This window comes from Molossus molossus, unplaced genomic scaffold, assembly GCF_014108415.1.
Source record: "Molossus molossus isolate mMolMol1 unplaced genomic scaffold, mMolMol1.p scaffold_m16_p_1, whole genome shotgun sequence".
NCBI classification, from domain to species: domain Eukaryota; kingdom Metazoa; phylum Chordata; class Mammalia; order Chiroptera; family Molossidae; genus Molossus; species Molossus molossus.
This window is the reverse complement of record NW_023425344.1, coordinates 205,608,696-205,632,666: the sequence shown is the minus strand read 5'-3', so window position 1 is coordinate 205,632,666 and position 23,971 is coordinate 205,608,696. Positions and strand designations below refer to the sequence as shown.

General features: G+C 49.2%; 1 protein-coding gene across 2 annotated transcripts in view; it reads left to right on the top strand.

The window, feature by feature from the left end:
- Positions 1–524: 524 nt before the first annotated feature.
- Positions 525–23,971, top strand: part of ANP32A (acidic nuclear phosphoprotein 32 family member A) — a 38,189-nt gene continuing 14,742 nt past the window's right edge. For both annotated transcript variants that reach the window (XM_036256008.1, XM_036255998.1), the window contains exon 1: positions 525–713. In XM_036256008.1, coding sequence (XP_036111901.1) covers positions 660–713 — 54 coding nt within the window. In that variant the 5' untranslated portion in view covers positions 525–659. The remainder of the gene's footprint in view (positions 714–23,971) is intronic.

Below are 23,971 nucleotides of genomic sequence, written 5' to 3'. Positions count from 1 at the left end.
TATCCGCCCACCCGTCCAGCAGTACGCGGCTCCCAGACCTCGCGCTGTCCGCCTCCTTCCGCAACCCCGTCGCGCGCGCAGGCCTAGGACGGTCCGGCGAAGCCGGGGGCAAGGACCACAACCCGAACCCTCCGGCCGCGCCCCTCCCCCTTGTATAACGCACCTGCGGCCCCGCCCCCGGCCAAACGCTGAGGCGGCGGCGGGCTGGCGAGGCCGGGAGGCTTGGCTCTCGAGGCAGTCACCTTCCCTTCCCCCGCCATTCCTCCCACCCCCCTTGTTAGCCACGGAGCAGCGGCCGCACTCCTCAGCCGCCCAGAAATCTAAAGGGGTCGGTCTCCCGCACCACAACCAAATAGCTGTGCCTCCCTGGCCGGCTGCGCAGTCCACCCATTGGTCCCTTCCCCCCCCGCCGCTGCCACCACTGGCTGGTGCCCGGAGATCCTCGGCGGCGATTGGCTGAAGCTGCTGCCGCTCATCCGCGCGGCCGCAGATCCCGCCTCCCCCGCGATCAGGTTTGTGTGCGCCGCGGGTGCTGGGGGCTCGAGAACCCAGCGGAGCTGGTTGAGCCTTCAAAGTCCTAAAACGCGCGGCCGTGGGTTCGGGGTTTATTGATTGAATTCCGCCGGCGCGGGAGCCTCTGCAGAGAGAGAGCGCGAGAGATGGACATGGACAAACGGATTCATTTAGAGCTGCGGAACAGAACGCCCTCTGAGGTGAGCATTTGCCAAAAATATCTCTGTTGGTCCATTCTCCTACTGTGTGTGTGTGTGTGTGTGTGTGTGTGTGTGTGTGTATGCGCGCGCGCGCGTTGGGGGGATGAGGCACTTTTTTTTTGAAGAGGGGGCAGCCTGGGAGGGGGCAGTGGTTTGGGGGTCCGACTGCAAATGAATTGCAAGGTTGGGGGGTTGCAATGCCATCCGAACATGTTCCGGCTGCCGCCGCGCCGCTGCCCTTGGTGACTACCTGTGCGTGTGCTCCCGCGTGTGCGAGTGTGGGTGCGAGAGTGTGCGTGCGAGTGTGCACCCATCGGGGGCCAGCAGGCGCACGCGTTTGGGTCGGAGAGAATGAGGCAAAATGACCCTCTGAGCTCGCTGCTCCCATGACTCCGTCTGGGGGAAAAGATTAACGAGGGAGGAGGAGGAGAGGGGCTGCCCCTTGGATTTAACAACAAAAAGGGGTTTTATATTTTATAAATGAATAGCCTCTTCCACTCCCCCCTCCCGCGCCTTACCCCTCCCTTTCACTGTCGCTCGCGCACACACAATAAGTTTTGGGCTTCGCGAGTCCGGTTTAGTTTCTGATAAATGTGGGCCGAGGCCCCCGGGGAGAGCGCGTGGGGAGGGGGCTGCAGTGGAGTTGAGAATGGCTCGAGTTTAAAGTGCGTCTTCATTTCTTTGCAGTGATGAGGCGAGAGACGGGGGAGCCATATTTGTAACTTTGTAGTGTTCGTGAACGCGCCCTTTCTCTCTCTCCTTCCCTTTCTCTGCCTCTTCCTCTCCTCTTTCTCCCGTACTCTTTCCACCCCACCTTCGGGCCAGATGCCGATATTTCTTCCTTTGCTTCTGAAGGGAGGATAAATGGGAAGGAGAGGGGGAGGGATTTTCGAATGTGCAAAGACATATACAATCCCCCTGCCTCCCTACCTCGAGCGATCGCTATTTCAAGTTACCCAAAGGCTACGTCCCGGTCCCCCTTCGCCCGTTCTTTTCTGATGCCTCCCCTTCGAACCCTGGCGACCCCTGGCCGATCTTTTTCTAGGGTGGGCTCCTCGGCAGCCATTCGGTGCCTGGCTCATAAATGGGCATGGGAAACTTTGTCAGGACGCGAGCTGCCCGGAACTGGTGCCCGTGGTGGATATTGGCTGGGTCCAGATTGATGCAGGCATAAAGAACACGCAGCTCCGGGATGGGAGTTTGCCTTCCCGTCGTCGTTATTGATAGGGTAGCGGCGGGAGTAGAGCCGAAGGAAACTTACACGGCAGGGAACTGGGAACCTGAGCGAAAGCTCACCCCCGAGGAGGTGGAAGGCCAGAGTAGTGACTCGAATGCTCGTTTTGTTATTATTTTCCTGGCTCCCTCTCGCTTTCAAGCACTGTTTTATGCGAGTTGGCGGCTCCGCGGAGGAGACCCTGGGTCTGAAGCGGAGACGCTGGCCAACTCCTCTAGTGGCCCCTTGGGGGACTAGGAGAGCGCGGGCGCGCCAGGGCCGTCGTTTCAGCCTCGGTGGCCAGGGTTCCAGAGTTGGGAGAGCACTGTGTGCTGACCTGTCGCCCCTCCAGCTGGTTAAAACCCGAATCCCTGGCGGAGACAGGCCTTCCTTCCTCTTTTCTCTAGTTCCTCCCCCAAACCTGAGTGAGACTTTTGAAAACAAGATCCTTTTTGTGCCTTCCCCCATCATAACGCAGCTGTGGACTGTAGACGTGCAGTGCCTGATGGCGCGCAGGGCGGGGAGAGGGTGGCGGAGGGCGGGGAGGGGTGCCCGGCGGAGAAAAGAAGAGTTGCCTCGAACAATTTGCCGCCGGCTTGCCTTTCTCCGGCCAGTTTCATCCTGGCTGGAACCCCGAGCTGGAGGATTTGGGGGCTGGGTGTGGTGAAGGGGGAGGGGGTCTAAGCCGCGGTCTTCCCGCGTACTTTCCGGAAGCCCCCTGTGTGGAGGGGGAAGGGCACTAAGCAGGGGATCTGGGTCTCCGCTGGTGGCTGCAAGTTGGGGACGAAGATCACCCGGCCAACCCCATCCACACCGCGGGTTAACTGGGAGCGAGCTCGAAAGCGGGTTGAACCAGCTCTTTAAACTTCCCCAAGTGTGTGCTGGGGGAGGGGAGCGCGTCGAGCTGGGAGTGATTTCTCACGCTTCGTCCCCTCGCAGCCCAGGCTCTGTGCCCACGCGCCTGCCGGAGCCTGGAAGCCGGGTGGGGTCCAGGGAGTGGAGGTCGCACTTTCTGCACGTTTGGGGAGGAGGGGGGAGAAAGCTAGGTAATGAGGGACAAAAGAGGTGGGGGAGGAGGAACTGTTTTTTTTTTCTTTTAACGTTCTCAAGACAAATAGCTCCCGGAGAGCGCCCCCTGCGCGTCCCTGCCTGCCGAGCTGCCCTCCGGGTCCCCCACACACCCACCTTCCGAGCCTCTCCCAACTCTGATCCTGGGGCTGGTGGCCACGCCGCGACGCTGAAATAGGATGAGCAGCCATGTTTCCTGGGTCTCGCGCGGCCCGCCCCGCCCCTCCCCCACAGCGCGCTGCCGGCGCGGAGCGCGGGTCCCGAATGTGGGCGCCGGGCTCTCTGCGGGCTCCGGTGGGAGGGCGGCTGGGCCTGGTGTTAGTGTGCCGGGGCGCGGGCGCGTTGGGCTGGCCCCTGGCAGGCCTTTGGGTGTCCCGAGCTGGTTTGGAGCTCGAGGTGTTTTATTTATCATTTCTTTAACGGCCAGGCCCACCCAAGGCCGAGCCCGAAGGGCGCCGAGGCTTTATTGGGGGGCAGGGGCGGCCGCCAGGGCCCTGTTTGCCTGTGGCACGACTGCCGGGCGTCAGGCTGCCATTTTGTCACCGCGGCTGTTGTCGCTGGTGGAGGGGGGAGGGCAGAGCCTTGCGCCATCACCCCGACGGGCCTGGACGTGGAAGCCGCTGGGGGAGGTGGCCCCGGCACCCACAGTTGTGTTCTGGGACCCGATGGGTGTTTTCTCGCCGTGTCAACGTCCAGAGACATTGCTTGGACGTTGTAATCGGCTTGCACTGGGAGGGCGCAGATCCTTGGTTCAAGTGCTTCCCCCCAACCTCCCATGGCACTCCCTACCCCCACCCCCTTCTCTCCAGTATTTCGCCTTTCCTCCTGCAGTCGTTTCAGACGTAGTTAAAAGTGGCCTTACGGACGGACGAACGAACCGATCACCGTGATGTTTGTTCTTTGCTTGGAACTAATAGGAGGGTGGGGGAAGAAATTGAATGGGGGGGAGGTTCTTTTTTGGGGAGGGGATGTGCACGCAACTCTAGTGGCCCCGACCGAAGCCAAGGACAGCAGCCGCTTACTCGGGAGGGACGAGTTGTCGAGGCGTTGGGGAACCGCCCTCGGGGCTGGGCTCTCCGGGAAAGGTAGGTCTTGCTCGCGTTTCAGGTGGGTGTTGCAGCGCCCTGCAGGCTGATAGGGGAGCTCCCCTCGCTCTTCTCAGCCCACCTTTTATTTTTTTTACTAGGGGAAGGCAGCTATAGTAGTAAACATAACCATTAACAGAAAAAAGAAGGGAATAAGGTTTAATTTTTTTTTTTTTTAAGTAAATGATGTCTTTCTGCTGACTTCCTTTCTCTGGCTATTGACAGCAGAGCCAGACAAGGCGTCCTGTAGGTGGCATCTCTCTGGGACTTTTAGAGATGATAGGATGCTGATTAAATACCTCACTGGTTAAACTGGTGTCTGCAAAGAGACTAGATAGATTTCATGGCAGGGCCAGGCAAAGGCTGCCCAGTAAGCCGGGTTTAACTTTGACCTTTGGAATACATCGCATGATGTTTTCCAGTCTGACTTACTACCTAATTGGGTTCAAGTAGGCTGATGTTAATTCCAGTTTATGCAAGCCAGCTAGGAATCCACAGGCAGAAAATTGAGCGTTGAGCTGGGGGTAGTCGTGGTCATTTATGTTTCGTTACTGAATTACTGCTGCTGATGGTAGTTTTAAGTATGGGGGCTAGGTCCACAGTAAATCTCGGTTCTGGAACCGTACAAATCTGAGTTTGAATTCCCCCTGCCACAAAGGTAAGATAAATTAACCTGCCCCCGTGATCTCAGGCAGATCAACCTGACCACCTTTTGAACTTTGATTTCCTTATCTGGGAAATGGAAATAATAATCCTATCTAGTGAGTGAGCGACAAAACTGGCTTAATCTGGCTGACCCTCAAGTGTTCAGTCTATAATACAGTAGTGTTCTCTTGAGAGATATTGGGGTGCAATGAGGCACAGCTCTGAGCTCCTTTTCAGATTATAATAACAATAATAGCTAAAAATAACAGCTAATGTTTACATTGTACTCCTGCTGTGCCTGGCACAGTTCTTAGTGGATTATGCATATCAATTAATTTAGTCCCCACAACAGCACTATGAGATAGGTACTGTTTTTATCCTTATGTTACACATGAGGAAATTGAAGACAGGTTATCACAACCAGGCTGTACTCAACCTCTACTCTCAGCTGCCTCTCCTGAAGCACCCTTTTTGGTAAAATACCTTAGGGAAGAGCTTTTATGATTCTCTGTCTTTGAAACTTACTCACCTTATGAGCAGCCAGTTTCCTGTCATTGAAGGTATTAAAGACTGGAGAGCCTCTTGGTTGAAGATGTAGAGGAGGTTGGTCAGGACCAGAAGCTCTGTGGATTATCATTTTAAGGGGGAAGCTATACACTTTCTGAGTTTGGTTTACCATATCACCTCTTGTTAGGCTGAAATGAATCTGACCTCTTAGGTGTTGAGGGACGCATTTTGGGGTAATGAGAAGACAAGCAGGAGCCACTGTTAGGCAGTGATTTGTATGAGATCTTATATGTAATACGTTTTTCATTTTCATTGGTCTCCATCTGTAGCCAAAAACAACAGAATTGGCATGTCCTTGGTGTCTAGGACTAGTATATTAACAACACCTCATGGATCGTCTCAATGCTCCCAATGACTCCTTCAGGGTAGGCCAAGAATTGTGACAGCTGTCCTCACTGTTGTGAGAGTGAATCATTGAGGATGGGAGAGAGGGTGGAACAGTCAGACAGCAGGTTTGCACAAGAGTTGGGTTTTTTCACTGTAAAATGAGAGACCCTTTAGTTGGACAGTAAGGACTTTGAAAATTAGGTAGTCCATTGGGTCCCAAACCTGGCCCATCACCAGAATCACCTGGGGAACCTGTTTTTGTATAGCCCATGAGCTAAGAATAATTGTACATATAAACATTGCACTCACTTTGATGACATGGAACATTTAACTTTGAATCCCAATGAAGTAAAATGTTATTTCTCCCACAAAAAAAAAAAAGAATTTTGTGTTAGACCTTTATTACAAAAATTATACTCCTTATATATTTTTAATTTTATCAATAAAATAATTGTGGAAATTTGTTTTTTCTCACTATAAAAGTTTTGCCTCTAGATAAAGTTTGCTATCTGGTCCTTTACAGAAAAAGTTTGGTAATCTCTGCTTTAGTAGATGGGGGTGCGGTATTTGGGTTTTTAAATTAAAAAAAATTTTATATTAAGCATGTGGCAAGCCATTCATTTGGTTGGTGCTTTCGGGGGCTTTCCAAGCCCTTTTATGTGTGCCCTTTAACTGGTTGGCACCTCCTGGAAATCAATCTCAATCCAATAACCTGCAGTAGAAGAGAAATTGTCCTTGTTACCCATTTAAAACTGCACACCCCTTCTATCCAGAGGTTCTGTGTAACCAGTTAAAATTCTTTATCTTGCATACTCAGAATATTTCAAAAGGCTTTGTATACTGTGTAGTTAGATGGTTCCTCTTAAATTTTAGCTGTCTTCTCAGAGCTAGAGGGAAGGAGCTTTGAACTGCAACGGTTTAAGCTTTGAGGCCTGTGTAAGGTGCCACAGCTGTGTTCCCAGGGGCTGACATTAGGCCCTCAGAGCACAGATCATTGAAAACCACAGATAATCCTGGAATCTTTGTCTGGGCCTGCTGCTCTCACACCATGCATGTTTCCCTGGGAACGAGCCCTTCTTTCCACCTCTAGCCTCTTGTGCCTGAGCTAATGAAGAGGAGGAATGGATGCAAGGTTGGCCGGGCCTGGGAGAAGAAATGTTAAATCCAAGGGAATGGCCCTGGCCAGTTTGGCTCAGCGGTTGGAGCGTCGGCCTGCGGTCCAGAGAGACTGGGGTTCGGTTCCCGCTAAGGGCACGTACTTCGGTTGCAGTTTGTCCCCGGCCCTGGTTGGTCGTGTGGGTGGCAGCCACTCAATGTGTCCCTTCACATCAATGTTTCTCTCTCTCTCTCTTCCTCTCTCTCCCTCCCACTCTACCTGAACAAAAAAATGGAAGGATGTCCTCAGGTGAGGGGAAAAAAAAATCCAAGGGAATGGACCCCAGTCCTCATAACTGTGTCCTGCACTTTAAGGATAGCAAACCACACACTCAGTTCTTTGTCTTAGCTGCTGCTGCACCACCAGCCTTAAGGCGACTTACTCTAGACTTACACAATCCTTATTTGCAACACAGGCACCTGATTGAGCTTTGAGGGCTGGTCATCCCAAAGCTTCAGTCCAAATTCACCTTACCACATTGACATTAAAAACTTGGGGCTGTTCGTGATCCTTTGTGGAGAGTGTAGGATTCTCATCAGATGTCTCCTTTCCATGTGCCTGCCCTCTCTACCTTGGTGTAATCACTTAGGAAAGGAGCAGAGAGCTTGTTGCTGAGTGGTGATGAGCCCTGGTAGAATGAACTTGGCCCAGTTATTTGGCCTGAATTCTGACTTGGTAAAGAGGAGGCTCGATAAGCTGGTGTCCAGAGGGTGTACTCCCTTTCAGATATTTGCTGCCATGCCCCCCCCCCCCCAATTGTGACCTGTCCACACATACCCTGCTGTGGCTAGTTTTCTAGTCTCCTAGAAAGTACCCCCACCAGTCCCTGTCACCACTGCCTTCCTGCCACAAGTAGAGAAACATGGACCTGACTGAATCTTAACACTACATTGAAATAATTTTTACGACAAATGATAAATACCCGACAATGTTTTCATTAAAGCTGTGGAGTTGGGCAGGAATGGAGAATTGCGAAGGCATCTGTTGTTCAGAACTTCTCATTTAATAAAATTTGTCGAAAGAGATACACAAAGCCCTGGGCCACCTGCCCAGACATGGAAGCAGCCTCTTTGTAGAGAGAACCAGTTGTCCTGATGATAGTTGTTAATACAAAGTCTGTAGACAAGATAAAATGTCTTTGCTCTGCCACACTAAATCCTATCCTGTGCCTCCTGAGCCACACCCTGCAGCCCCTGTATTTTCACTCAAACTTATTTTGTTTTGGCTCCACCACTGCCCTGGTTCACTCGTCTATCTTCTCCTCTACCCAAACTTGCTTCAGGCAGCAGATCTAAAAGATCAGTTTACTTACTATCTTTTACTCCTGTGGATTAAAGGCAGAGCTGTCTTTCCCAGAGGTATTTGCATTTGGAGATTCCAGTTTGGTGAGGAAATTACCAGAGAACTATTAGAAGCTTGAGTGCTGTTCTTAGCTTTGCTATTAGCTGACTTGGGCATGTTGTTCAGCTGCTTTGGGCCTCTGTTTTCTTCACACTGAAATGGGGGTGTTGAATTAGATCAGTGGCTTTCAAACTTCTTGATCTAACTGTAAGAAATATGTTTTACACCACAACCCAGTGTGTGTGTATATATATATACATGTCATTTGAAAAACTGGTAGTGAGCTCCCTTGCTGCATGTGTGCTGGCTTTGACCCGTCAATTGATTTCATTAGTTGTTAATGTTTGAAAGACATTTAAAAGATGAGTATTAAGGTTGCTTCACACTCAAATCCTTATTTTGTGGTTTGTTTGGGGGAATGAGGGAATGCCAGTTTGCAGCATTGTGGAATCTTGTCCCCTGAGGGTAGGTAGTGATTTCTTCTGTTTTTAAGCCAATTCGTCTCTGAATCCCATTTTCTCAAGCTGTTCTTTCTTCTAACTCTTTTCCAGTCCAAACTTTTTGTGACACTAGGGAATCATTATCCTAAATTCCTACCCCGAATGGATGCTTTCTGGAGTTCTTGGTTGTGTCAGTGACCCTAAGCCAAGCATGCACAGCCAGCCACTCCTTTCTCTCCTCATCACCCATTGCCCTCCATCCTTCTGTATACTGCGCTGTGCAGGTTGCCTGGGGACGTCCTCATTTATTTATCAGTGTGGAGGAGAAAGGTTGTGAAGAGTGCACTCGGCCGCTGCCCGGTGCTCATCCTGTTTCCCCACCCCCTTCCAGCTCTGGCACTTGGGCAGGCGCCTTCACCTCACATTGCCTTCCCTTCTTGTCTGTGTAAAATGACAATGTGATAGTACCTACCACAGTCTGGCACACAGTAAGCACTCAATAAACGTTATATGTTGTTGTTATGGTTTGTTTCGCCGGAACACCACTGTTGGCATTCACTGAAAAATAAACCTTATGTTATCAACAGACACATTATATGTAACATTTGTTTCGATGGGAAAAGAGGTTAGAAGCTATAGACTCAAACTTGCCAGAAGTTATTTTCCCCCACAAGCAATTCAACAGTAAATGTGTTGTTTCTAAATGTGAGTATAACTATACCATCTAAACATCGTGCCGCAGCGCTGGCACCGGATTGCCGAGTTGTTTCTGCTGAGGATAATGCTGCGGCTTGCCCCTCTCCTGGGCAGCTCCTTTTGCCACTGCCCTCAGCAACTATTTCACACTCTTCTCAAACTGCCCACTTACCCTCCCAGACCCTTTCCCTCCCAGCCGCAACCTCCTCCCTCACAGAGAACATTGAAAACTCCTGGTTTCCAAATAAATTCTAGACCAAGTCCATGCCCAGTTCAGCTGTCCTTTGGGTCTCATCCCTGCCTGCCCTCTGGTCCCCTTCTTTGTTCTGGGCACCTAGCCACCCCTCTTGTATGGATGCTTCTCCAGCGTGAGGTGTTTCTCCCATCTTCAAGCAAGTAGAAAACCGCCCTTGATTCTTCTATCTCTTTGTGGCTACTGCCCAATGCTTCCCTTTCACATGCAGCTTATTGAATTATCTATAACCACTTTCTCCGTTCCCTCAGTTCTCGTACCTCAGCCCTCTCCAGTCTGGTTTGTTTCCTAAACAGCTCCCCAAATCCCACCAGCCTTCCCTGTCTTCTCATGTGACTCCTCCATAGCAGTCTTAACACCCTGACCTTCCTGAGATACGTTCCCCCTTGCCCCTTCCTTTCTCTGGTCTTTCTCCTCCTGGCTGCTCCTCAGTTTCTGGTGGCCGTTTGCCCTCCCCTATGCAGCCATGAAGTGTTGGACTCAGTGAAGCCTGGGTCCTGGGCCCTCTTCTGTATTCCCTCCCCACAAAGTCTTGTCCTCCCTCATCAACAGCTGCAGTTTATAGCTCTGCCCTGACGTTTTGGCTAAGCTTGGGACCCACTTGGTGTCTCCACCTGAGTATCCCCAAAGCACCCCACATTCAACATGTTCAAAGGGAACTCATGACCTCTGTAACCTCTTCCATCCCCCTCCCAACATGCACACATGTGATCTTTCTAGCTATCACAAGTTCTGTCAACTCAGAATATCCTCTGCTGCTTGCCAGCTAATCTCCCTGCATCAGAGCCCCCTGGAAGCTATGCTTCAGACTTCATCCAGAATGCTCTTAACAAAACACACATGAAATTATCACCCATTGTTCTTAGGATAAAGTCCAGAGTCCTTAGGAAGACCAACAAGGTCCTGACTGGACTGGTCACTGCTGGCCTCTTCCTCTCATCTTTTCCCCTGTCCCCCTTCCCACTGTGCCTCACCGCTGCCTTTTATTTCCTCAAAGCTATTCCACGCTGCAACTGCCACCGTCACCTACTTAGCATCTAATCATCTCTACCATCTCCTTCATCTTCCACCCCTCCTCAGCTCTAGGTCTGGTTCTTTTGTTAGAAAACTCTTACAGAAATTTCCTTCAAAGTGCTTCAGTTTGTAATTATATATTCCTGAGTGTGAGTGTTTTAATTAGCATCTCTCTCCCTGCGTAGCTGTATGCTGCGTGATTTTAAGAACCTGTTTCTGCTTAGCACTGTGTATCCTCAGAGCTCAGCACTGTGCTTGGCTCATGGTAGGCATTCTAGAAGTGTTGGTTGGATGAAGGAACCATGGTCCTTGCATGTTCTTGTCATTTTCATCAGACACTCTGTCAGGTGAGCCAAGCACGAAGCCACTGAAGCAAAGCAGCTGAAACAACTAGCCATTGGGTGCCCTCAGCTCTCCCTTGGTGGGTGTGAGCTTCTGCCGCTGGGTGGATGGTTCATACTTTCTCAGCCCAATGCTCTTCAACTTCTTCCAGTTTTTACATCCCATAATACTAAAAAAAACTGGAGCCTGAGCCCCAGTATGTTTACCATTTAATTGTGGATTATCCACATACACCACGTATAAGTATATGCATATTATAAAACATAACACTAAAAAATAAGGACGATTTAAAAGATATTAAAAGTCCTAATATTTTTCTGCATCTTAATGGATTCTCTTGGGTGATCCCCTTAGGAGACCACTGCTCTAATCAGTTGCTTATTTTATTTTTAATTTGGTCATGAAAGTTCATGTTATATAGGAAATACCTGTACCTTACCAAGCACTCTTTCCTTATTAAGATCTCCCCAGCCCTGGTGTGTGATGAGTGGGAGTGGAGAGCATCCTTAATCCTTCTTTGATAAAGAGGAGACATCCAAAGGTCTGCCTGAGGTCCCTAGCAAGACCAGTGTCTGTATCTGCATGTCAGTTTGGTGCTGCATGGTTAGGCTGTGTACACAGTCACCCCACCCCCACTCCCCATGCTCCCTTAGGTCATCCCTTAGGGTTCAGCCAAGGTCAGTTCCTGGGCTATTCCTGCAGGTGTCTGGAGAGGCCCTGAAGTGTGTGAGGTGAGAGGATTCCACAGGTAGACTTGGGCCTGTCAGTGGAGGGGGGAGACTCTCCTTATCCTCGGGCTGGAAGAGCAGGGGTGGAGGGCCAGAGTGAAGCTGGAGGAGAGAGGCCTGAGTGTGTGTGTGAGGCACCTTAGCAGAGTGGTGCTGGGACCCGGCAATCTCAGATGTCTAGAAGGACTGGTTCGCCGGATTCTGCCGTGTCCTGCCGAAGTCCTGACGGAAGAGAGAGTAAGAAAGAGTAGGGAGTGGTAGCTTGGAGGCAAGATCTTGTAACTGTACGATTAAAGGGATTACTTTCAGGGGCTCTCATCCCACCTTCACCTTAGCTATTGGCCTCACCGGCAGGCTCAAATGATGGGACTGGAGGGAGGGGTGAAGGGAACCTGCTTTCACTGACAGGGTCTGTTCTGTGTGCCCAGCATCCAGAGTGATGCAGGGAGTTACAGGAGTGCTACTTGAGTATCTGTAACAGACTGAGTTTGTTGAATCCAGTTCCTGTAACCTGGGCCCTGGGGGAGTGGGTCACACAGATAGGAGGTGGTGCAGGTTTCTGAGGTGAAGGGGGGGCAGTGGGGAACTCAGCACACAGACAGGAGAAAAGGTGTGTGGTTAGGGAGGCAGATTGCAACCCCAGCTGTATGTCAGAACCAGCAGGGGAGCATTTTAAGAAATTCCCAGGCTCTACCCAACTAAGGAATCCTCTCCAAGGGGGGTGCCCAGTCTGTATTTTCAGAAGGCTCTGAAGGGGGCTGTGAAGCACAGTTGGGAGCCACCACACTAAGCTGGTGCAGAACTTCACAGCAGGTAGGAAGACAAACTAAGTGGAGGTAAAAAGAGAAAAGTGGAGCAAGGAAAACAGGAAATAGGAAAGAAGGATGCCAGACTTAACCTGCGGGGGTGGGGGGCAGGGTCCAGTCCTTGGCCTGGCCCCCACATACCCCCATGGCCACACAGTTCACACACATGCACATTCTTGCTCATCACACTTGTAGTTTTTCATTTACCTGTATCTCAGGAGGCCGTTGCTGTAGTGTTGAGTGGGATTTATTGAGCAAGCTGGACTTGGCCTATCCATGATTCCAGGGGATTGAGAGGCAGGCTGGAGGGCCTTTTTTAAGAAGGGGACCTCAGAGCAAAACAGTCAGGTATAGTGGTCAGTGCCCAGGAATACAGAGCTACACTACTTGAAGATATCTGGCAGGTATCCTCCCTGAGCCTCAGCTGTCTCATCTGTAAAATGGTGACTAACAATATCTGCTTCCCAGGGGGTGTCGTTAGACTGAAATAAATAAGGTTTGTGCCAGGTGTGTGTTGTGGACAGCCTCTGAAGGTGAGTAGATTCTAACCAGCCCAGGCTTGAACAAGCTGTTTAGACAGGGGAGCCAGCCTGTCTGAAGGAGGCCCCTTACCAGGTGTCTGAGCTTGTGTATGGTGGGAGCAGTTCTTGGGAGAGCTGTCTTTACCTGCCCCAGAAGGAAGCCTCACTTGAGCTGCTAAAGTAGGTAGGAGGGGCCCCAGGCAAGGGACAGAGTCCCCATATTTTAAGGTTCAGCTGGAGCAGCATCAGCCTAGCCCCTGCCCCAGGGCTTCCCTTTATCATCGTGGGGCAGGGGTTAGGGCTTCTCGGTTTGGCTAGCTATTTCTGGAGCAGTTGCTCTGTGCCAGCAGCCCCTCCTGCTTCTTAGCTTACCACCTGGCTGCAGAACTCAGTCTGCCCCTCCCAGGCCTTTGTCTTTATTCAAACAGCTCCTGAGAGGTCTCCTTCTCCAGGAACTCAAGAAAGGGAGCAAACTCTGTCCTTCCCAGGTGATTTAAAAATGTAAAAGTCCCAGGACTTCGAGGTCACGCCACAGCATTCTGTTAGCTAATTCTAGTAGCACCTCACTGGAGTGTGTGCACTGTGGCTTTGCTCCCCATTGGGTTGGTCCGTGTCTTTTCATCTCCCCCTCTGGAGGGCAGTGGGGAGGGCTTGCAGAGCTCAGCACAGCTCGCCTGCAGCTGGGTGCACCAGGAAGGCTTTGTGATGACGTCATCTGGTCTCCAGCCTCCAGCTTGGCTGCCAGTGGGAAGGATCTGTCTGTTCTGGCACAGGGGCCTGTTCCATAGGGAGGGCCGGCAACTGGCCACCACACTCACCTTGGGCGTTTCTTCCACTTCTGTACATCTCCCCGTCCTTATGGAGTTTTGGGTGCACGCCGGGTGTGGCCTAGGAAGAGTGGGCAAGCATGTGCTTTAGCAGAGCTCCCCAGCTGTATCTGGTAGGCCTGAAGAGGCCTATCTGCAGAGGCTGGCCTGCTGCCATAATGATTGGTTCTACTCCTTTTAGCCCCCATCTAGTTTGCGGCTCTGTTGCAGACATGCCCTTATGTGTCTTGATTAAGAGCTGGTGTGTTGGCACATTAAGGTGTGGTCTGTGAGACTGGGGAGGCTTCTTAGAGTAGGGTTGTCCAGGGCTGCTGTTTGGGGTGGGGGTAGAGGAGCAGGCCTGGGAGCTGAAATAGAATGCTAGTCTTGTAACAGTGAAAGGGTACTTGGTTCAGCACAGGCAGCTGGCCTCTGAGATAGACGCTCAGGAATCTCTCCTCAGTGTAAATGGCAGTATGGTCATTGTTGGGAGCCATCACAGGAAGGATCAGGATGTGGGAGTGAAAATGCACCTTCGAGTTTGACCAGTGACTGTAGACTCCACAAGGACTGGATCTGGTCTGAAAGGTGCCCACTGAGCTGGAAACCAGACCTGTATGGGTGAATGCCTTGCCAGCCCCAGGAGGCTTATTACGGCCACAGGTGTCCCTGATGGTGAGCAGCATGGCCTGCTGTTTGATGTTAATCTGAGTTATGAGGGTGATTTCTGCAGATAGAAAATACTGTGTAGAGGGGACATTCGTTTTCACATGAGGCACATTTCACCTTATTGCACTTCACAGGCACTGCGTTCTTCACAGATTGGAGGTGTGTGGCAACACTGTGTTGAAAAGTCTTTTGGTGCCATTTTCTCAACAGGCTCTTAGCATTAGAGTATATTTTAGCAATAGAGTATATTTTAGTTAAGGTGTACATATTTTTTTTAAAACATAATGGTTTGGGTCAGTGAATTGAGCATTGTCCCATGGACTGAGAGGTCCGGGTTCAATTTCTGGTCAGAACACATGTCCAGATTATGGGCTTGATCCCCTGTAGGGGGCATGCAGGAGGCAGCCAGTTGATGTTTTGCTCTTGTAGATGTTTCTGTCTCTCCCTTCTCTCTCTCTAAAAAAGCAATAAAAACATTAAAAAATAATAATGGTATTGCACACTTAATAGACTACAGTATAGTGTAAATACAACTTTTTTTTTGGTGGTACGCCGCCCCTAGCGGGAACCGGACTCGGGACTCTCTGGTCCGCAGGCTGACTCTCAACCGCTGAGCCAAACTGGCCAGGGCGTAAATATAACTTTTATATGACTGGGAAACAAAAAAATTCATGTGACTCACTTGATTGTGATATTTGCTTTATTAAGGTGGTCTGAAACCGAACCCACACTATATCTGCGGTATGCCTGTATTCATTGAATACCTGTTATGTGCCTGGTCCTGTTCTCTGTATTCTGCATATGGCTAACATTAAACTAGATGAGCACATCCTCTGTACTGCCCACGTGGGGCTAACATTCCATTGAGGAAGACAGTCAGTAAGCCAAGCAAAGGCATAACTGCTGGTGTGGTAGGTCCTGTGAGGACAAACAGAGCTGTGTTAAAGGTGGGTGATCCAGAAACTCCTCTCTGAGGAGATGGCATTTGAGCAGGCTCAAGGAATCTACACTGGGCTTCTGGACCCATAAGTTATCTATCCAATCAGTAAGTACTTCTGAATCATTTGCTGATGAGCAAGCTGAGACCCACTGAGGTTAAGATGCAAATTCATGAGGTGATTAATAGGAAAGACGAAATGATACAAAAGGAGAACAAAATATAACTGCTTACAACCTTAGGTATTTCCCCTGGCCAGCTGACCCTCTGCCTTTTCATCCCAGAATGTGGTTTATTATTCTCTTGAGACTCACACTTTGAAAAATTTATACTTCTGGATTGTACTTATTAACTGGATTGTACTATAGATTTATTTTCTCATTTATGGCTGGGTGTTGGGGTTGGGGGGCAGAGATGTTAAACACATCTGCAACTGCCAGTCAGCCCTCCAGGCAAGGGCTTCACCACCTGGAGTTGATCTTTTGCCTGCCTAGGCAGAGATATGGCCCAGTTTTTGTAACCACAGGCTCCTGCTACCTGTCACAGTGGGATTTCCATTGGCCCTTTTAAAATAGCGGAGTTTCTTGGAGGGGCCCCTATTGCTACTTTGGATTCCATCTGGGCCAGGCCTTCCCACTTAGTTTGAGGGTCCAGATGCCTTTGGGTGGGCTAGGGAGAACCCACCAATGCCTCTGACCAAAGGTGGTGAGGCGGGACTCAGGGCCCCCAGGCTTTATTTGAGGGGGAGAAGCCCACAGCTAATTCGGGTCACAAATCCAGCCCTAACCCACCTCTTCCAAGGACAAGGATGAGCCTTAATTGGCTGATAGTTTTCATCTAGAAAGGAGCTTCTGGTGAAGTAAGACTTCATTAATTAGCCTGTTAGCGAGCCAGCTTTCCAGTATTATGTGGGCTGAATAATTTGATGGCTACTCTTCTGCTTTGAGCTTCTAAAAGGAAGGTACTAGATTTTCATCTTTTTACTAAATATTGAGAAAAGTATCTTTTCTAAGTTTTGTTTAGTTTTAACTATTGAATGTCTATGTGCCAGACACCCTGTTTGTTCTTATTTAATCAATACAGAAGTACTACAAAATGAGTGAGACTGGCACTGGCCAGTGTGGTTCACTTGGTGGAGTATTGTCCCATATACCAAAAGATCACAGGTTTGATTCCTGGTCAGGGCACATACCTAGGTTGTGGGTTCAGTCCCTGGTTGGGGCACTTATCGGAAGACAACTAATTGATGTTCTCTCTCACATCCATGTTTCTCCCCCCCCCTTCTCCCTCTCTCCTTTCCCCTCTCTCTAAAATCAATAAGCATATCCTAAGGAGAAGATTAAAAAAAATTTTCAATGAATGAAATCTTTCCCACTGTAACAGATGAGGGAACTGAGGTTCAGAAAGCTAGTTAAGTAATTGGGGCAAGGTCAGATAGTACTGAGGAGCTGTGCTTGGGTACAAGGCCAGGCCATGGACTTCAGAGCTCTGCACAGAGCCCCGAATCTTCACTTTGACCTCTTACCTTCTCCCAGCCACTGTGGGGCTGCTGATAGGATGGAGACACTCTGGTCTCCTGGCTTCTGTTTCTTTTCTGTATCGTAAGATCATTTGCATTTGTTTCTGTAGGAAAGCAGGACAGATAATACCAAAAATTTTGGTTTTTAAAAATATTTCATTGTAAAATAGAATACACACTAAAGTAAACAAAATAAATGCAAGTTTCAATTATTTTTCTCCTTTAGATTTTTTTCCCTTTAAATGATTATTTTATCCTGTTGGGGGAAATCCCCGTGAAATCCACTTTTTGTGTGCCTGCCCTTACCTTTCTGTGCCAGGGCCTTAATGAATATGTCTGGATTTCCTCTTAGGCTCTGACTTACTTCGTGCACAAGGGCTTGTACACACAGATGAGAAGCATGCCAGGGAGCCTCAGATGCTAAAGAGGGTCTGGAATGTGGGAGAAGGCCAAGCCGTTTTCCAGGAAAAGTGGGCTAGGACATAATTAGGGCAGAGGTGCTGCCTCAAAACAAGCAGTAGTGTGTTTTGACCTATGAGAAAAGAGTCGTGGAGCAGGCATGGGGATGCCGTGTGCTTTGCCTGGGGTACCTCGCTGCCCTTGCCATCAGCAGACCCCCTTTTGGTACGGGAATTAGGTTTTACCCCTTATCGAGCACCTACTATTAGCCTTGCATCATGCTAGGTAGTTAGCAAGCATTATTTAGGAAAAAAATTTTTTTTCTCTATTACTATTAGAGAGATAGAAACATCGACGAGAGAGAACATTGACTGACCACCTCCTGCATGCCCCCCACTGGGGATCGGGCCCACAACCTGGGCATGTGCCCTGACCGGGAATCGAACTGGTGACCTCTTGGTACGTGGATCGTCGCTCAACCACTGAGCCACACTGGCTGGACACAAGTATTACTTTTTTGATCTTTGAGAACACCCCTAAGGTGTAGGTATGGCTGCCCATTTTCAGATGGGGAATCAGATGGCCTTCAAGGAACACTGAACTAACTGCCCCTGTGTATTGTAGCAGTCCCTCCCAGACTGGACCCTGGGGGCAGAGGGCAAGGATACCTTTATCACTGGATCCCTGGTGCCTGGTACCCTGATGGGCATAGCTGAATGGTTTAATCAGTTTAAATGGGAAGATTTAAAGAAATGTTGGCATTTGGTAGGTTCTGGAGTAGCATTATTATTGAATGAATGGTGGTGAAGTAACTTGCCCACATAGGTTCAGTGGTGAGTCCATCAGATTGGAGGACTCCAAGGCCCTGTGCCCTTGTAGGTCAGAAGTGGGCTTCTTGATTAATAAGCTGGGCAAAAGACTGGAAGCAACCCAGACATTCACTAGTAAGGAACGGGTTAAAAATGATGGCACAGCCACACACTGGACCACAATGCGAACAAGAAACAAGAATGGTTTTTGTGTACTAAATTAAACTCCAAGAAAACAGGCAAGGCACAGATCAGTATCTCGTATGCTAATGTGGGTAAAAAGGAGAAAAATAAGGTTCTGAATTTGTTTTTATGTGTAAACAAACCCTGGTGAGACGGTTAACTGGATGGGACGGGAGGGAGAAATAACTGTTTATACTTTTTGGTTTTGAAACCATGAGAATGAAAGTGTTACTTTTTAAAACAATTTTTTCTAAATAACAGAAGTGACTTTGGACCAGCTATTCTACTTATCTTGGGAATTGGATTAGATCAAGGTTTCGTGTGGAGTGGAATGTCGTATATATTATGACTCTCTGGCATTTGTAGGCTTTTCCAGGAGACCCTGACCCCGTCCTAAGATGGTATATAGTCCCTTCCATTGGTAGCTGGGACCTGGATCAGCTCAGGCTGTTTGAGAAGGGCTGGCGTGGAGAACAAGGAGCCCTCTGCAGAGGTGCCCCAGTCCCCATTCCTGGGAGTTGATCCTCTGAGAGCCCTGCCCTGATGTGACTCACTTGGTTCTTCCCCCAAAGTGGAGGATTACAGTGAAGAGAGACTGTTCTGGAGCATTCTGGCAAACTGCTATTTCATAGGAAGAAAAAAATGGCAGAATGTTTTCCCATATTATTTTTCATGCTTTTCAGTTCAGCAAACATTTTGTGAGAGCTACATGTAAGGTAGTGTGGGGGGATCAAAGATGCATAACACCTTGTCTCTGCTTTTTGGGGGTAAAGTCTTGAGTAAGACACTTGCTTATAAAGTTCCTCCCCCATCCCCTCCAGGAGAGCAGTTTACCTCTTCTGGTCCCACGGAGATCATGGGATTAGTAGGAGTTCTCCCCATTTTACAGATGAGGAAACGGAGCCTCCGTGAAGTCTTGCCCAAATCCACACAGTTCGTAAGTGGTAAAGCCCAGAACCAAACCAGATTTTCTGACTACTTCACATGTACCCAAACACTCATATTCAGCACATTCTGCCATAGGATATTTCTCAGAGATGTAGCCCATTGCTACTTGGAGATATTGAATGAGTACAATCCTAAATAAAGCTTCTTCTCTTTATTCCTTTAAGGAAGGGCAAGGAAAATCCCAGGCTTGTGGTTGGGACTTAGGTCCTACCCCCTATGCCGTGGTCCAAACAATGCTAGTGCCACTGCCTATGAAACCCACCACCCTACCAGCAGTTACATGCAATCTGTCCCAGATGGGTGACAGGCAGCTGCCTTCTCCCCACCCCATGCTCACACCACCACTTCCTTTCCCTTCTCTTCCATACATTCTCTTGCTGCCACCTGTCATCTTGGCTGTTCCCTAGAAGAGCCAAGCACACGCCCTCCCCACCCTCAGGGTCTTTGCCCTGACTGTTCCCTCTGCCCAGAAGGCTCTTCCCTCTGTCTTCACTTGGCTTCAAGGCCCCAATGAAAGCTCAGCTTTGGATAGGCTGTCCCTGGCCACCCTTTCTAAAGGAGTATCCCTTGTTGCTGTCCTCCCCCTTTCTTTCTTTGTAGCATTTATATATATTATGCCCAGATGTGTGCAATTATTGGTTTATTATCTTGTTCCCCCACTAGACTGTAAGCCCATGAGGCCAGGCACCTAGTTTTGTTTACCGCTATATCGCTTATGTCTAGCAGAGGTGCCCAGCATGTAATAATAGATACTGTAAATATTGTTGAGTAGATGGAACCTGTGGCCTAAATAAGTAACTCTTTGAAGAGGAAAGAATCAAACCATAGCATTGTAAGAGAAGGAAAGACCCGAGGCTCATCTCTTTGCAGTGCTTCATGCAGCAGTATTCATCTGACCGTCTTTCAGCACTGTTCACGCGTGCAGCTCCTTGCAGACACTTAGTAGCCTCTAGGCCCTGTGCTTTACAGGGACAGGGAGCTCACTGATTTTTTTTTCCCCCCAGAGCAACCCATTCTTTTTTTTTGTTTTTCATCCTCACCCGAGGACCTTTTTGCATTTATCTGCAGATAAAGCGGGAGGGGGAGGGAGAGAAACATCGGTGTGAGAGAGACACATCGACTGGTTGCCACCCACACGACCCCAACTGGGGCCGGGGACAAACTGCAACTGAGGTACATGCTCTTAGCGGGAACCGAACCCGGGACCCTCTGGTCCGTGGGTCGACACTTTAACCACTGAGCAAAACCAGCCAGGGCAGAGCAGCCCATTCTTTTGTGGGACAGCATAATGATTTAAATACCCTCTTATATTTTATTTTGGGCTAAAAACTGCCACTTTGTAATTCCTACACACTGATCTTAGTTCTTGAACCACCAAGGAACACAGAATTTCTGTTTGCATATGACACTCCCTCAAATAGTTGGAGAAAGATAGAGATCGTGAGTCTTCCCCACCCTCCAGCCTAAATATGTCTCATCCCTTCCATTGCTCTTCCAGTGTCAGTGTTCAGATGCCTTCCCACTCTGGTCGCCTTTCTCAAGTTTGTTCTGCTTCGAGGTTCAGAACTGAGATTTGGTCCCATGGAGTACAGTGTTTTGGGACCCTGACCAAGGAACCTTGGCTATCCCACTTGTTTCTGTCAACTCAGCCCGGGATGGCCTTGCCTGTGTTGACCACCTTGGCAGGGACCTCCTTGAGGAGCTTCTGGTGAAGACTAATCGTTAGATTCTTTATTACATCATCTCTAGTAGTCTAGCCCCTTCCGGACTCTTCAGGAATGACAAAGATTATAAAGCTTTTGTTTTTTAGAATTTGAGATTAAAGCAGCTGTAGGTCTGTGAACAACAAAGAACTCAACTCTGTTTTAAAAAATAGTAAAGATAAGTAAAGTTCTATCACCAAAATGCAGGTGAAGAGGGTGGAACTCTGGAAGTAAAGCAAACCTATAAACCTTGTAACTTCCTCCTGTCTGCCCTCTTGTTGACTGCCTGTGTCTTTTCTCAGGTCTGTCTGTCTCTCCCTGTCCTTCCTGTGTTTCATCCTGCTCCCCTTCCAGCAGCCCCTTGCTTTCCCGTTCTTTCCTTCCTTCCTTCTCTCTTTCCATTTTCCCCTCTTCCAGTTAGTTACTAGACATATGGAACTAACATTTACTTCTTTTTGTTGTTAACCCTCAGCTGAGGATATTTTTTCTGTTGATTTTTAGATAGAGTAGAAATTAGGGAGGGCGGGAGAGAGGGAGGGGCAGGGAGAGAGAGAGAAAGAGAAACAGAAAGAAACATCAATGTGAGAGAGACACATCAGTTGGTTGCCTTCCACATGACCCCAACCAGGGCTGGGGATTGAACCTGCAACCCAGATATGTGCCCTTAACTAGGAATCAAAGTTGTGACCCTTCAGTACACAGGCTGATACTCTGACCACTGAGCAAAACCGTCTAGGGCATCTTCTTAGCACTTCTTATACTTTCATCCCCAATACTTTTACCATAAACATTTAATTTACAGACTTGGGCAAGTTGCACATACAGTTTCTCTAAGGGAGAAAAAAACGAAGGTTAAATTGCTTCTTACGGGTGACCTTGGATAGAAGGAACTTTCAGCCCTGGCCTTAGGTTCTTCTGCATGATTGTTTTTTGTTTCTGCCCAAATCAGTGGTTTCCGATTGGTGGTCAGACACTAGGGTTTCAGTGCAGTAGTGTTTGCTCTGTTTCTGTCACTGCTGATGCTTTTGTTGTTTTGGGTAGGATTGGCAGGAAAGGGAGGCCAAGGTTGAGGGTTTCATCTCCAAGGCCATTTAGCCTTCCTGCCTCTTACACACTCTAGCCCTACTGGGGTGAGGAGGAAGGGAGGGAAGCTGAGTTCAGGCAGGGGGCTCTTCTCTGAACAGCTATTTTCTCTTTCCTCCTCTGGCTCCTCTGGCTCCAAGGAGTTCACTGTGGAACTGTGGGAAGGCCTGTGACTTTGGGGTATGGGCCCTAAGTTAGGAAACTCGAGACTGGCCCAAGGTTTGATTTCACAATGGGCTAACTTTGACCTTGGGTGAATTACTAGGTTGGTTCATTTGCCTGAGAAGCTGGATTAGATCCACTGGTTCTCCAGAAGTGGCCATGATGGGGTCCCTTAATTCTCTGAAGCACTTTTAAAAAGCCAGCAGAGGCCTAATGCTATGGCTGTAGAAAGTGTCTCCGCCTCTGAGTCTGAATGGTGTAGTGTCTTCTTAGATGGATTATGATGGTGAGCTGGGCTGGACAGAGGCTTTGAATTGCCAGCTCATGAATCTCTGAGAAGTAAAACGGAGGAAGTGGATTAAATTTTGTTTTACAGGCCGTTCTTCCATTCAGGGCCTCACAGGGAGTGGGTAGCCGTCATGGTCCATACCACACCCATGGCAGAGACCCTGGGCTGTGCCCCCTTTTCAGACCCTGCTGACCCAAGGACTCTGGTGGCATCTCTGCAGCTGTCCACAAGTGGTCCCAGCCCAGCCAGGCTTAAATCCTTGAATCTAATTACAGGAGCCAAAATCAACCACATCATTTCATTGGGACAGAGGGCCCAGGAAGTCATTACAATTTTTGTTGTTGACTTGCCAAAGAGTGAAATTAGTGGGGCATTTTGCTTCAGAAAGTAAATAAGGGGTCGGCCTTTGCCCACCCCGACTCCTTCACCTCCTCTAGCTTGAGTGACCTGTGTTTACTGAAAGCTGGCCCCTCTGGGCAGAGAACCAGGGACACAGACTTCAGACCTTAGCAAGGCTGTATTTGGAGGAGACAGCAGGAATAGACCGCCAGATGTCCTGTGGCTGAGCAGCCGTTCTCAGGGCCCTGGTAGACAGGGACAAGTTCCCTGGAGGGGATACGATGGGTAGAATTCTACTTGTCTACAGACAGGGTAAATGTGAAGATGCCTGGGGAGGCGCTTTGTAAACTGTAACACGGGGAAGAAATGCCAGGTGGTGTCGCAGGGTTTGCTGTAGGTCAGGGAGTCTGGCAGAGGAGTGGGGCGGGGAGAGACTACCTTTGGAGAAGGCACTGGATTTGGCCAGGAAGCATTGGTGGTTGGGGGGCTGGAAATCCTCCTGGATTTACACTTGATCCCCATGGCCAGTAAAGGCTTTGGTACAGGGACTGATGGGACGTGACATGACATGATCGAAGCAGCCTTTTAGGGAGATTGACCAGTATTTACCCGCCTTGCTCTCCAGGCCTTCAGTCTCCTCATGGCGTTCTGTTGCATGGGGCCAGTGCTCTGGCTCTTTGATGAGGTGTGAATGTGGATGGTGTGAGTTTTTTTTAATGAACCGCAGCGTTTCTGAGCAGGGAATAGGACCCCACCAGCTGAGGTACCTGCTCCCTGATGCCTTGTGAGGATATCACACCACATGGGAGGAGGCCAGACTTCCACATTTGGAACCTAACACCCCAGACTTCTGGGGAGTCTTTTTGTGACCCAAGTGTGTGTTAAGAGACTACGTGATTGATTTTTGCATTTCAGTAATTATCAGGATAATTGCCCAGTGTCCTGGATTTCCTTTCTGTCATCCCTTAGTGAGGAATTCTGGTCTTTTTTAGCCCATGAAATGTCCCACCTACTTTTGGAGAACATTGACTGAGATTGGGTGTGTGTGTACTACGGGATTTTGGAGCCAGAAGGAATTGCATTTCTGTGCTCAGGTGCCATTGTTCATTACGTGGATTAGGGGACTGATAGAAGTCCAGGAGGTGGACATGACTTCCCTTAGGGCACAAACAAGTTAGTGGCAAAGTGGGCACCAGCGTCCAGGTCAGAC